Here is a 15,012-nt window from a genome sequence, read left to right as displayed (position 1 = left end):
GAAATACAAACAATTTCTTACAAAAAATGATTTTATAATGAGTTTTTATTTTATAATTTTTGTCTTATCTAATTTTCACAAGCATAATGACATCAAAGGAATTGGTAATTGGCCTGGAAAAAGTCATAAACATTCATTGTTAAATAATTTCTAACAAAAAATGACTTTATATTGAGTTTTCATTTTATAATTTTTGTCGTATATAATTTTATCTAATTTTCACAAGCATAATGACATCCAAAAGAATTGGTAATTGGCCTGGAGGGTTTTTTCAGAGATGATGATTCAACATATGCAGATGATGAAATTAGAGAGGTTAGTGAAGATGGTGAAATTGAAGAGATCTTGAATGAACCTTTGCCTGAAGGTGAATATGTCAATGACTCAACTCTTTACAAAAGACAAATTGTTTAAAGGCAAATGTTTCTGATTTTTTCAATTGGAACTACAATAGGGATGAAAGAGAAAAGGTTGGAGTGAGAGAGATGAAAGAGAAATGATTGAGACGAATGAGAGAGGTGACTAAGGGTTTGGGGTTTTTTTTCTTTTTTTTAAGTTTTGAGAATGAAAATTATTAAAATACCCTTAACCTTAAAACTTAGAATCTATGATATATAAGAGTATTTTTGTCTACTAAAATCCGGTACACATTGCTAAAATGTACCAACTGAAAAACAGGCGTACGCGCGTTAGCAAACCCCATATATATATATATATATATATGGATAATGGGCTATTTCCAACAAAAAAAACTATTTTAAGTCTCCCGAACCCTTAAAAAAATCGTAGAAAACTATAAAAATTGTCATGTGCAAAATTACTAATCTAAATAAGATTGGACAAAATTATTTATGAAGTCACCGATATAAGTATATATTACAAACATTCATAAATATGATCATACATATGTTTATAAATAAATTACAAATATATCTATAATTAATAATAAAATATACAATAATATCTCACTATACTTTTTAAAAAATTTATAATCAATACTTTTATTTTTTAAATCAACACTCTTCATCATTTTCATTAGAATCAATCATTATAAAAAAAAAAACAACTTTCACCCAGTATTAATAAAAGGGTTAAATATGTTTTTGATCCCTTAACTTTTAGTGAAATTTGGAATTAGTGCCTCTTCAAAACTTTGGCCTAATTTAGTCCCCAGACTTTAAAAATGTGTAAATTTAGTCCTTTTAACTAAATTTTGTTAGATTTATTTGATGTTTCAAGTACATGATAGCATTTGAGTTGTTTATACCAACACATTTTTGCTTCAATATGCGTTTGAAACATCAAATAAAGTTAACAAAATTAGGTTAAAAGGACTAAATTCACACATTTCTAAAGTTTGGGGACTAAATTAGTCCAAAGTTTTGAAGAGAAACTAATTTCAATTTTTGCTAAAAGTTAAGGGATAAAAAACATATTTAACCCTTGATAAAAAATCAATGTTATTTTCTTGAAAAATTAACTAAAAAATAATATTCAATATCAAATTTAAAATATTAATAATATTTAGAAGTTATTAACAATTGAGAAAATATTAAGCAATCCCTTATATTAAATTATTAGTGAGAACACATTTATTACACGCATGGTCAATTCTTTTTGTAATAAAAAAGTAAAAAAATTATTGAATTTTATAAATATAAAATGTAATTTGATTAATTTGTATAGTTTTAGTGTAGGTAATGTTTATTTTATTCTTTTAGATAATCTTTCGTTCCAATAGTTATTAAATTTCAGAAAAAAGTGATTAAATTTTAGAAAAAAATTATTTAAAAAAAAACAACAAAAGTCACTCAAAACGTAAATTTGATAAAATAATTATTATTTTTATCAAAGGGTACACTTTTACGTAATAATAGTGTGGATAAGCATACTTAATAAGAAATAATTTTTTTAATAACTTTACATATATTTATAAAAATAAAATATCTAAAATAAAATTAATTCCAATTTAATTACATTTCAAAATTTGCTATTCCAACTTAGGGGATTTTACCATTAATATATTGATTTATGTTTGGTCGAAGTAATAGAAGTAAGACCACTTGTCAGATTGTCAGTCATACAAAAATTAAAATAAAATGTGAAAGCTAAGAATATATACAAAATTAAGTGGAAAAAAATTGATATAAAAATGGATTCGAGATTTAAGTGGAACAAATGTCATAAAATTACAAAAAAAATAAAGAAGCATATATAATAAAGTTAAAAATTTTAGTTAACTTTCAAGTTAATATAAATTTAAATATTTTTAAATAATTTTTTATAATTATTTTTAAAACAATACTTAAATTTTCAAATCATGACTTCTTTTAAATATAATTTAAGAAACAGTCTTCTTTTTAATATCGTTTTACCTTAACCACATGTATAAAATTTACGTTTGAACTTTCTTATAAATTTAAAGATTTCTAATTAAAGTTGTATTATTGATTTTTTAAAGTTGTATACCTTTCGATCTAAGTCTTCTCATAAATGTTTTAAATAATTAAAAAAAATCCATTCTGGTTAATATTTTTAATGGATATAGAAGTATCCCTTTTTATTTTCAGTCCCATTTTACATGATTACGTTGGGACATAACTGATTTACTTATACCCGAATTAGAAAAACATAATTTTTAGAAAAAGATAATTTTAGTTTTAATAGTTAATATTAGAAATATAAAGTTATTATTCAATACTAATTGAAATAGTACATAGGAATTTTGAAACCACGAACAAAAACACCTATTTCTTGGAAGCAAAGACTGCGTCAGATTACAAATTTTCATCACCTGCTAGATCAGCCAGGGATAACTGTAAATTTGATACTTCTCATCATCCACAGCGCTGCATAGATCGAAGACTGACAGCCGGTAACAAATCATAGGAATGATAAACATCAAAACACAAAAAAATTCAATAACAAAAAGAAATCATTATTTTAAATCGGATTCAGTAGCCTCAGACCGTCCTAGTTCAAAATTTTCAACAAAAATGCGAAAAGTCGCATTTCAGCTAGTTATGATATCTGCATCACTGACCACTGCACCAATTAATCAGATACAAACTTTGCCTATTGTAAACATTGAAAAAAAATGATTAAAACCATTTCAAAGAATGATTGAAAAAACAAGTAGGTTGCAAAAGTATAAACAAAAAAACGGGAAGAAAATCGAAATGTACGAATGCGGCATCAGATCTTCCTATTCAATGAAAAGTATTCATCGCACTCAAAATCAAAGTTTGAGCACTCAACATTTCGAAAGATTCATCAATTGGCGTCAGGTAGAAGAAGCATAGAGATAAAACCAAAACGATTGCGAGAAAAGAAAAAAGAGAAAAGTGAGAAGAGAGAACCTGCAAACGAAAACTAGGGTTTTACATAAACAAAAGGAAAGCAGCTTCAATTTATAGGACGGGACGGAGCACGCTCATACGGAAACCTAATGGATGGTTGTGGTTATGTGGAATTTCACAAGCTCTCCAATTTGTGGGCCGGTTAATGATCCTTCGGCCCAATCTGTCTGTCAACAAGTATTTGGGCCAGCAAGGGCTATTTTCACATTATTAAGTTCATGTTGGAAGCTTGCGGATCAGAAGCTATGTGCTCTGCAGGTATTTACTGATGTAGCTGAAATCAATAAATGGACAAATCAAGTAATTGAAACAAAATTCTATTTCTAATTAATAAAGTTTATAATTATAATATATTGATGTTATACTTATCACACCAATATAATTTTATTTTAAATATAACGAAATGTGAAGTGATATATAATACTATAAAATTTAATGTATAATTAAAATGATTTAATATAATTTAAAATCTCTGTAATTTTCTTATAAAATATTATAAATTGTATAATTTATATTAAATATGGTTTCATATATATAATTAATATTTTGAAATATATTTTCATTTGTAAATAAAACTTAGTATTTATATAAATGTTATATAATTTAGTTTAAAATGAATGTTATACACAAATATTAATGTTATACATACATATTATATAATTAATGTTAATTGTAGAATTTTTACTAAATATCAAGCAACAAGAACCACTACATGATTAAGATATTCTTATAAAATCGTTTTTTTTTTAGTTTTTGTTTATTTATTTGTATTATTCACTAAACTATCTTATTTGACTTAGGTTTTAGTTGATTAAAATAATTACAAATTTTTTTTATTAATTTTTTCGTCCTCCATGAGAAGAAAATCTTCACGAAACAAAAGTTACTTGTTAAATGAATTAAAAAAATAAAAATTTATAATATAATGAAAATATTTGAATATCAAGTTTAGATCATTCAATTAATATTAGAGGGCCAATCACTAAAAGAATTGTTTAATTCCAAACCTAGTCTGAATTTTTTTTGGTTGACTATTTTAGGTCAAAAATCCCTCTAGATTGAGTTTTTTTATATTGACCACTACATATCGAGTTCCTCTGAGCCTAGTTTCTTTAGATTGACCACTCTAAGTTGAACTCCTCAGAACATAGTTATTGGCCAAACTTCTCTGGACTGACTACTATTGGGCAACTACTTCGGGAGTTAATTTGAATTGATCGCTCTTGATCAACCATTTGAGGCCAACCTCTGGGACATCACCCCATGGTAGATCACATTGACCAAACGACATGACCGATCGATTATAAAATGATCATATTAATAATGGTAGTAAAGAATCAAGATATTAATATCAATTAAGGTATGATTATACATTATTAGGTCGACAAAAAGGTAAAAATCCATAACAACTACTATAGATAAATGTGTAAGGTATGAATTTCATATACATGCACATAACATGCATCACTGCATTAATTGCTAACAGATTGGTTATCTATTGACTTTAACATTAGAGTATCTTTTACATGTAGCATCTTAGTGGTTCTACACAAACGGGAGACTCTAGAGACCTAAGGAACAAGGAAAAAACATAACAGAACAAACAAACAAGGAATTTACACAATATTACTAAACTAAAAGACGACCCATTATCTGTTCGACCACCTCTGAATAATTTGAATGCACAAAAGACTCAAAATCAAACAACTTAAAATTTAGATGACATACAAAAATCAATTATACTTGATGTTGAAAACCAACTAGAAACCTCACTCTTACCGTCTTGAAACAACTAGCTTAAAAGTTTAAAAAGAAAAATATAATTAATCAAATTTAAGTTTTTCTTAGTTATAAAAACATTGAAACAAAATCATAAAAGTAAAATATAAAGGAAAAAAAAAACAGAAGTAGAAAAGCTTCCTATTAAAACACCGTCGCATGTGACTACACAATAGTTAAGCTTCTCTACTTACCTAGTTTGTACTTACCTATTATTAAAAGTGCAACAATTATAAATATAGCTTTTTTTAGATGAATATGCATCATATGTGTATAACTTACATTACGATTCACAACATTAAAGGCTTTGCCAACCTTTAGAAAACCACGTGTGCCATCAATGGCTCAAATTTATTACCAAAAGTTACGACAAGAAAAATTAAACATCAGAAGTAAATATATAATAAATATTCCGTATCAACCAGCAGATAAAAAGGCTATTTTACTAATAAGTCAACTTGTAAAAGCGTGCACTTTTCATAAACAGATAAAACAATTACCACCAGACCAACAAATATCTCATACAACAACATAAAAAATTAAGCAATGAATGAAACTTTTAAGAACCTATATTCATTTAATTTTGTTTTGATGACCACCTATGACTATACCAAAATTTTCACATTTAACCATCCTTCTTAAATACTAGTAATTTATTGTTAGAAAGACTATACAAACAACAAACATAAATAAAAATTATATTAATTATTCTAAATATAAATAATATGTTTTTCTTCTTATATTTAGATTTTAAAATTATAATTAGTACATATCTTAAGTTTTGATAAAGTTTGATCATCAAATTTTAAAAAATAATAATATAACTATTTTAACACAGTTGTGTATTTTTTAACATGCTAAACTACATTTTAAATTGATGTGAATTGACATTTTTGTTTTGTAACATTTCCTTTGAAACAAAATGTATCTAAGATAAAAACGAATTTCATTTTTACATTTAAGTATAAAGACTAAAAATATATTTAATCCTAAACAATTCACAAAACAATAAAATGTATTAAATAAAAAGGAGAAAAACCAATTCACACATTCAATTCCGAAAATTGAAAAAAAAAACTTAGTTTAGTAAAATTTAAAAACTACAAATCACACTACTACATAAAAGACATTTTATGACAAATGAAAATGACATATTATGATAGGTATTATGGTGTCATAGTTGCGATAGTTATTGAAAATGTGGTCTTTCTATGACTTCGTGAAAAATCTATCATAGTAAATATGAGAGGTATTTGAATAACAATCATATTAAGTATAACTCAACTGCATTGCATGATGCACATAAACATGGCTTATCTCACACTAAGTCATGTGATATTATTTTGTACGTTTCACCTACAAACTCTTCAAACTCTAATTAATACATGATTTAGGTTTAGGACATTAAATACATTTTCAAGAATTAATGACAAAGGTAACATAAAAAGGAAACGAGTCTTCAAACTTTCCCAATCAATTAACACATTAAAACATTAAATATAAAGGTTTAAAATTTGTTGCAAAAAGAAGAAAACCAAATGAGAAAAGTGAGATACCGATGCGGTAATGCGGAGATCAAACTCGAGGATGAGGGCGCAACCAAGATCAACCTTGTCGAGGCACGACAATGGAAGACGAGGGCAAGATAATACAAACTAAGAAGCGACAATTGAAGATGAGGCACCACCATGTGAGACAGAGGGGACAACGACGCAAGACGAGGCAGGCTTGTGTGAGACGAAGAAGATGACGACCCAACTATGGTAGACACGACGCTACCAAAGGTGGATGACAACGTCACTGCGTGAGAACAAACTAGAAAAACGACGATTGTATGAGAAAACTTGAAAATGAAAAACTGGGAGAAAGATTGAGCGTGAACTGATTGTGAAACACAAAAGTGACAAAAATTAGGGATTTAAAGATACCATGACAAATGTGGAACTGGTCGTCATTACAATAGGTCTTCCAAAAAATAACGTAATAGTTTTCAACATAATTATATTTGTGCCATTACGTCTCACTATGATAGGTTCACTACATTTGTCATAATAAGTTTTTTCTATTCACTTATTATGTTAGGTCCCCTTTTACGAGTATAACAATTGTTATTTTTATTATAAAATTGTTATCGGTCAACTTATCGTGACAGGTGGACTATAATGTTCATAATTTTCATTAGTGTCACCATGTATTCTCTTCGCTAATGAGTTTATTGATATCATAAGAATGTTCTAACAAGTATCAAAAGAAGGAACCAAGTTCATCAGATAAATGATGTAAAACCTCTCATCTAAGCTAGTTTTTATGTAAATATTTGCTAGATATCACACTTTACTTTATTATTATTTCAAACTTAAGTAAGTTGAGATAAGTCAAATCATAGTATTGTTCATTTTGGAACCTAAAACTTTTGTCATATTATTGTTTTTTTCAAAAGACTTTTTAAAATGTTAAAGAAAGAATATGTATTTAAATGTATCTTGGGTTGAGAAAGTTTTCTAAGTAAATATTTTGACTTCAAATTCGTCTTAATAATATCGTTATAATAATTTAACACATTTAAAATATTGTTTGTTTTAACATCTTATCATAATTTTATATCTTTTAATATAAATGTTAAAAGAAAAAGATGTTTTTGATTTCAACTCCTATATAAATAATATGAGACTATTCATGTATTAAAACAATCATCATAAGTATTTTTTTTATTTCTACGTCCCATATAAATCTTAATATAAAAAATTATTTTTTACTTATAACCCATAAAAAAATAACTATTTTTTTTAAACTAAGTCTGTTTAAGTTCAATACATTAGTAACATGACAAAACTCAATAATTTAATTTCCCCTTTTATTGTGTTTAGAATCTTGAAGGTGAAAGGAGATAAACACAAAACGAAAACAAAGTAGGAAAAGGAAATTGTCATAGTCACTTTGAGAAGCTCAACATCTACAATGATGATTAAGAGTGGGGGTTCTATCAATCACCACTATTAGAATAAAAACTGAAAAATAACATACAAGTGTAGCCATAACCTTAAGCTTTATTCCATGCGACAGGAAAACATTTCAACAACTTTTGACATGATATGTGTAAGACACATTACCTAATACAACTTTATTTTAATATCAACACCATGTATTAGACCATTGAAATGGCTAACTCAACTAACTATTAAGTCTGACCTAAAATCGTATGATCAAGTTCATGCAAGTGCCCAACTAATCTAACAAGAGTTCCATTAATCTTTCTTTTTGTGAATACTTAATAAAACTATAATTGAAATTATATATGTGTAATGATTCCAACGATTACGCTTCTTTTTCTTTGAAGATTTTTTGAATTATACTATTTTCATCTTTAGCATTTCAAACTGTATTTTTTCTTTCTTTTAATAAATAAATATAAAATTAGCATTTTATGTTTATTTATTGTATAATATCAAAATTTAAAATATTTTGTTATGATTAATAGGGTTGACGGTGTTTTGAGAGATGACTATATAATCACTTTTTTTTTATAATTGTTTTAATGATCTAGATAGAAATTAAAGGATTTCTTCTTTTTTTAAAAAGTCGTGTTCTCTTTTAAATTTATGAAGGGATTATATATTTTTTATATTTAGTGAATTTTTATTAACTGATTAGGTATGATGATGGTGAATTTAGAAGAAAAAGGATGTAAATAATAATTAAGTGGATCTGTGAGTTGAAGTGAGAAGAAAATGAGTGTAACATACTTACATGCAGAAATTACGAAGATAGAGAAAGTTTAAGTTAAAATTTGAATTTGAATATTTGAAATTTCATGATTAGAGTTATGTTATTTAAGTGATTTAAAAGGTTTTTAATATGTTTATTTTACTCTTGGTAAAGAGATAAATGTGTAAAGGAAAAAAAAAAGGTAAAGAAAATTAATGTATCTCCAATTTTTTTTTTCATTTTTTTATCTTATTTTCTAATTAGGTTGGAACCATAAATCTAGTGTCTGAATTTGATATAAATTTTTTGGAGTAATTAAATTTGCATGAGAAGAAAACGTGAACTCTCCACTTAAGTCTTACATGTAATAAAAGTATCTAATTTAATTTTTTTAAAAATTAACACATACTTAATTATCATTCATTTTAAAAAATGAAAAATAACGGAAGAAAAACTTAAATATGAGATTCTCCAAACATGGGAGTAAAAGCATGTTTGAAGCAAAATTAGAAAAAGAAACCAAGTAAATGGAGTTATTGATTAAATTAATTATATAAAACAATAATCACAAACAATTCTCACACGGCTATTGAAGTGGTAGAATTTAAAAAAAAATGGTATTTTCTATTATCTATACTATATATAAAAGTGACATTTTTTTATGTGTATATAATTTATATTTCTATTATATCTTCTATAATATAATTATTAACACTTTTTTTAAATATATAATCATTAACTGATTTTTTTATAAGTAATTTATATTTTAAAATATTTTGTATAGTATTTTTTTTTATTTCTTAATTATATTTATAGCTTTTATTATTGATATTAAAGTACTTCTTACTACTTTCATGGTTTCTTTCTTATATATTATCTTAATCAATTAACATATATTATTAACTTATAATAAAATATAAATATTTTAAAAATACAGATAGTAATTGGGTTATAATTTGACTAAACAACAATGTAAATTTGACATTTTAGCTAAGTTAGAAGTAGACCATGCAAATCCAACATTTTGAACTATAATGTCAATAGATAGTAATATAACTAAACAAAAATACAATATTACATTTCAGCTAGACTAAAAATAAACCATAACCCAATTAAACAAAAATGTAAATTTAACATTCTAAAATAAAAACTAATATTTTATGTCATGTTATTCAAATTGAACATCTATTTATAAATACAAAATTCAATTCAATAATACAAAGCAAGAATTATAAATATTTAAATCTCATGAAAATTAATCTATATATATATATATATATATATATATATATAATTAACGGATAACTATTGATTCATAATATTTTTATTTGTATATATACACGGTCAATATTTTACACCCCATCGATTCAATACATGTTTACTTGACCGTTAGTTTTGACCATGAAATACAAAATACAAATTTAGTTGTTTTTAATAAACACTTGCAACATATTTTGAATTTTCAATTGGGCCTATGGTTTTTGGGTTAAAAGGAAGACATAGCTCAAATAAAATAATAAACTGCGTAAAAAAAAAAATCATAAACGTTGATCCAAACATAGAAGAAATGTGACGTGTGGAAACGCGTATGTTGTGTCTACATCAAAACAAGATGTAAAGTTGTTAAAGCATATTGACTAATTGGGAGTTTCCTATTACGTATAGATTTCGAATCAATTAGATAACAAATAAATAATACTCTATACTTCTACACACCACCATCACCTACTCACAATAATTTAAATAAAAAATAAACTTCAATGTTGTCCTCTTTTTTATTTTTTTTTTCAAATTAGTTTTGCCATAAAAATTGTGAGTTAAATAAAAAAAACAAATTTGAAAAGAATTATAAAAGTATTATAAAACATGTTAATTAAAATTTGAAGGTAATTTTTTCTTTTTAATTTGATGTTAAAAAAATAAAACGGAGTCCGGAAATGAAGGGAAAAAAACAATATCCGCGTTCCAGCGAAGTTGACACGCGCATGCCATTTATTTCACGACCAGAGGAGAAAAAAGAGACTCTCACAAATTTACCTTCTAGCACACACAACACAACCACATCGTCATCTTCGTCCTCCGACACTTCAGCTTCTCATGTTCTTTCTCTAGAAACCTCTTCCGCATCACCGTGGAATTTTCCTGCTTCTGTGACACAGAACACACACTCTGCTTCTGATATAATTTACTCTTGTCTTTGTCACCGTGCTGGTTGCAAGATAGGGTTTGCACTTTTTAATCTGCTCTGGCTATGACCAGGTACACAAAGTACTGTGTTAGTTAGAACTTTCTGCAATTATTAGCAATTTTTTTCACTGCACTAGCCTGGGTGAATTGTGTGTAAGGATTTTGAAGGTTTGTATGTGTTGATTGGTGAGTATTGTTGAAAGTTGTGATTTTTTAGTAGAAGGGTTGGCGGTTGTTGAGTCAATGGAAGGTGTTGATCAAAGTAATTTGAAACGAAATGGTAGTGGTTTTGGTTCATCATCGGGAGCAAATCTCAGGCCCCCAAATCGATTGAATACTGCTGTGCCTGTTAGTCAATTGGGTGTTGCTGAGAATCAGAAACCCTATGGTATACCACCCTCACACCCTAATACGAATATTTCACCTTCTTCAGCCTATCCTCAGTTTTTTGGCTCCCAATCCCATTCCAATTCGGTTTCTCAGCGTTTGGGTTCTCCCAATTTGAGTTCTGTTTCATCCCATTCTAGGTCTCTGTCTCAGCCCTCTTTTTTCTCTCTGGATTCCTTGCCCCCATTGAGTCCTTCTCCTTATAGGGAGCCATCCGTTTCTGACCCAATTTCATTAGATTTGTCTGCTGAGGAAAGCTTGGTTAACCCACATGCCCCTTTGCCTAATCGTGGTCCTGCACTTCAGCTTGGCCATTCTCTTCCACCTCGGAAAGGACACAGGCGATCCAGCAGTGATTCCCCTTTGGGAATCTCTGATTTTATCCAGTCTGCCCCTCAGTCGGTTCCCTCCAGGACTTGGAGTGATCGTGATGTTTCTAGGGGAGGGAACTTAGGATACGAGAAACCGATTCAGTTGGTGTTAAAGGAACCGATTAAGAGTATGGACCGTGTTGATGGTTTTGGTGGGGAGCCTGTGGTTGGGAGGAAAGAGGATGATTCACTGGATGATTTGTTTAGTGCATATATGAATTTGGACAACATTGATACTCTGAATTTTTCTGGTATGGAAGATAAAGATTTGGATAGCAGAACCAGTGGTTCCAAGACTGTTGAAAGCAGTGATAACGAAGTTGAGAGTCATGCGAATGGGAAAACAACTGGTGCTCGAGGGGCTAGTTCAAGCTGTTCTGAGGACAGAAGGGAAGGAGTTAAGAGGAGTTCTAATGGGGACATTGCACCGGGATCCCGGCACCGGAGAAGTTACTCGTTGGACAGCTCCATTGGAAATTTTCATATTGGAGATGAATCACCTAAGCTTCCTCCTCTGCAAAACCGGGGTGGTCAACACTCGCCTAGCAATTCACTAGAGGGTAAGACATCTGAAACAAGCATAGAGTTTGGAAATGGTGAATTCAGCTCGGAGGAGCTAAAGAAAATAAAGGAGAATGATAAACTTGCTGAAATTGCCATGGCTGATCCTAAACGTGCAAAAAGGTAATAATAGTCTTATGTTTTACTGCTTTTATGTTGTTCTCTTTTGGTGGAAAACAACTAAGACTCTAAAATATTTGTCCAGGATTTTGGCCAATAGGCTATCTGCTGCTCGCTCGAAAGAGCGGAAGATGCGATACATTTCTGAATTGGAGCTGAAAGTCCAAACACTTCAGACAGAGACAACCACATTGTCTACTCAATTTACCAAATTACAGGTGCGTGCCTTCTGAGTTCAGCCGATATTTTTCGTCAAATTGTCATCTATATTTTACTGTGATGAATATAATGTTCCCTTTCATCATTCCTTTATTCTTTTTCTCCCGTTTCTTTTGTTGTGCTTGTCTGCAGATGGACAATTCAGAGCTTAAAAGTGAGAACAATGAGTACAAATTGAGGATTCAAGCCTTGGAACAGCAGTCCCAACTGAAAGATGGTATGGATTTACATTTTCTTCTACTTAATGTATTAGCTCAAATCTGTTTTTGCTTATTCTAACCTGTAAAATGTGAACTTTGTTGTTTTTGTACACACCACTTTTACGTATGATCAGGTTCAATGATGTCTGCTTTTCATTTAGTAAACGGATTTTATGTGCTAACAAGGTTTACTACATGACAATTTTTAATGAATACAGATAAACTAATCAAACTTGTTCTGGTCCTCAACATGTAAATGGCTGATGTTATGTTACTAAAACTGGAGTGATTTACTATCCAATTATATTCAGGGTACCTGCACAACTCACCTTTGAAATCTACCTGTCCAGCTGGAATTTACTTTCATTTTTACAAACGCTTGTAAAGTACATTTTGCACCAGTACTACGTTTTTCTGATGTTCTATTTTGTTTGTCATACCCTTTTTAAAACTGTATATTTAAAGATATTGGGGCCATTTTGCCCACATATTGGTGTCACTAAAACACCCTTAATGCCAAATAGAAAGAAAAAAAGAGAGAAAACGAGACTTGGAAGGAAAGGTATCTCGGATAGTCAAGGTTCAAGTATTTGATGTTTTGATGCTTGATACAAATGGTCAGAACCTGTTCTAACCATGATTCTTACTACAACTTTTTTGGCTTCATGCCTAATGCCTCTATCAGCTGTGACTTATTTCATGATTGTTGCAGTTATAGTGTATGTAAACTATCATCTCTAAGATCAAGTCATTAGCAATATATTTTTAGCATCTTAAACTTGTAATTCAGAAATATGTATCTCCATTTCATCATCTCTCCCTTCTTCAAATGAACAAAAATTCATCTGCATGCTTATTTTGGCAGCTCTGAATGAGACTTTGGATGCCGAAGTGCGGCGGTTGAGGCGCACGGTCGCAGACCTTGGCGGTGAGTCCCTCCTCTCGAGTCGAATGGCTCAACAGCTTGCTATTAGCCAACAAATGTTCCCGTTACAGCACCAGCAGCACCCTAACCAGCTTAGACATGGTCAACTGCACAACAGCCATTCCCAGGAACAAACACAGACTCAGTCACAGCGCCAGAATGGCAAAGCAACAGCCTACTGATCTCATCGGTTGCCCTTCAAAACTCTACAACCATATATACTCAATGTTTGTGATGTGAATCACAGCACACTGCATCACCAAGTTCAAGTAAAAAAAAGACTCCACTCAGAATCAAAAATAAAGTTTAGATTTGTTGATTTTACTGCCCAAGTTTAGTTACTATCTGTAAATTTTATGATGATTTCAGATTGATTTCATTAGGATTTATGATTTATTTTATTAAGATTTGTTTTTATTCACTTTTAAAAATTTATTTCTTATATTAAGGCGATGATTCTATCATTATTTGCGGTTCATTTTCTAATTTTTCTTACATATTTAAGTTTAACAGAAAATGATTGAGTATAAATGAAATATGAGCATTCATATTGCTTATGTAATTTAGGTAGAAGCTTGTTACTTCGACCATGTCGTTGGTGTTGCGGTTCTTTCTATTCTTATTAAATTATCTTTGTTGAAATCATTTTGATATTTACATGTGCTTTTGGCAACTCATGAAACTTGAGATGATCAATCTTCAAACACTAGAAGGTGAGTATTTTAATGTAATTTCCTTACGTTGTTATTTAGAATGTTGGAGTATTAGCAGTGACTATTATAATCAACTTTTGTCATTTTCATGTTTGTTTGCACCATGTTTGTAATACGTTGTATCTGGGTGAACTAAATGACATTCTAACAAATGAGAATAAGACTCGCACTGAGTTAACACCGTTTGAAATAATGTTGATATGATTGGATAAAAAGTACGAATAGTGAGATGTTGCTTAGTGCATTAGCAAGTAAATGGATCGAGAATAGATGAGGATTTCAGATAAGGTTTGAAAATGTGAATTTTGCATAAAAATATGCTAGTTGTTACACTTGGAGGAGATTATTTAATACAACACATGTTACATGGAAAAATATTTTATATGGATTTGTTAAACATCCAAAATGATAGTAATGTTTACTTTTTGAATTAAATATATTTTTAATTTTCAAGAACGAAGTAATAATTTATTTATCTTTTAATTT

At 29.0% G+C, this 15,012-nt stretch overlaps 1 protein-coding gene, 1 long non-coding RNA gene and 3 other non-coding genes across 5 annotated transcripts; 1 reads left to right on the top strand and 4 right to left on the bottom strand.

Moving 5' to 3' along the window:
* Positions 1-2,673: 2,673 nt before the first annotated feature.
* Positions 2,674-3,456, bottom strand: LOC128197719 (uncharacterized). Its single transcript, XR_008250412.1, has 2 exons — positions 3,360-3,456; positions 2,674-2,849 (listed from the first exon to the last, which is right to left on the bottom strand). It is a non-coding gene; the product is annotated as an uncharacterized LOC128197719 (long non-coding RNA).
* On the bottom strand, positions 2,766-2,849 carry LOC128193418 (small nucleolar RNA R38). The gene has a single exon (XR_008244639.1). It is a non-coding gene; the product is annotated as a small nucleolar RNA R38 (small nucleolar RNA).
* LOC128193428 (small nucleolar RNA snoR20a) lies at positions 2,961-3,043 on the bottom strand. The gene has a single exon (XR_008244649.1). It is a non-coding gene; the product is annotated as a small nucleolar RNA snoR20a (small nucleolar RNA).
* Positions 3,193-3,273, bottom strand: LOC128193427 (small nucleolar RNA snoR64a). Its single transcript, XR_008244648.1, has one exon. It is a non-coding gene; the product is annotated as a small nucleolar RNA snoR64a (small nucleolar RNA).
* Positions 3,457-10,806: 7,350 nt separating the features above from the next.
* Positions 10,807-14,278, top strand: LOC108338477 (bZIP transcription factor 29). Its single transcript, XM_017575378.2, has 4 exons — positions 10,807-12,472; positions 12,555-12,687; positions 12,821-12,905; positions 13,754-14,278. Exons 1-4 carry the CDS (start codon positions 11,274-11,276, stop codon positions 13,993-13,995), a joined length of 1,659 nt encoding a protein of 552 aa, XP_017430867.1. The 5' UTR covers positions 10,807-11,273; the 3' UTR covers positions 13,996-14,278.
* The last annotated feature ends 734 nt before the right edge of the window (positions 14,279-15,012 follow it).

The sequence above is a fragment of the Vigna angularis genome, chromosome 7 (genome assembly GCF_016808095.1).
Source record: "Vigna angularis cultivar LongXiaoDou No.4 chromosome 7, ASM1680809v1, whole genome shotgun sequence".
NCBI lineage: Eukaryota > Viridiplantae > Streptophyta > Magnoliopsida > Fabales > Fabaceae > Vigna > Vigna angularis.
This window is presented reverse-complemented; position numbering and strand designations above follow the sequence as displayed.

Excerpts from the sequence above, each read along its gene's own strand:
- LOC108338477 (XM_017575378.2), top strand. The coding sequence starts at position 11,274 with ATGGAAGGTGTTGATCAAAGTAATTTGAAACGAAATGGTAGTGGTTTT. Across the intron at positions 12,473-12,554 it reads GATCCTAAACGTGCAAAAAG|GATTTTGGCCAATAGGCTAT; the intron begins GTAATAATAGTC and ends ATATTTGTCCAG. Across the intron at positions 12,906-13,753 it reads GCAGTCCCAACTGAAAGATG|CTCTGAATGAGACTTTGGAT; the intron begins GTATGGATTTAC and ends TTATTTTGGCAG.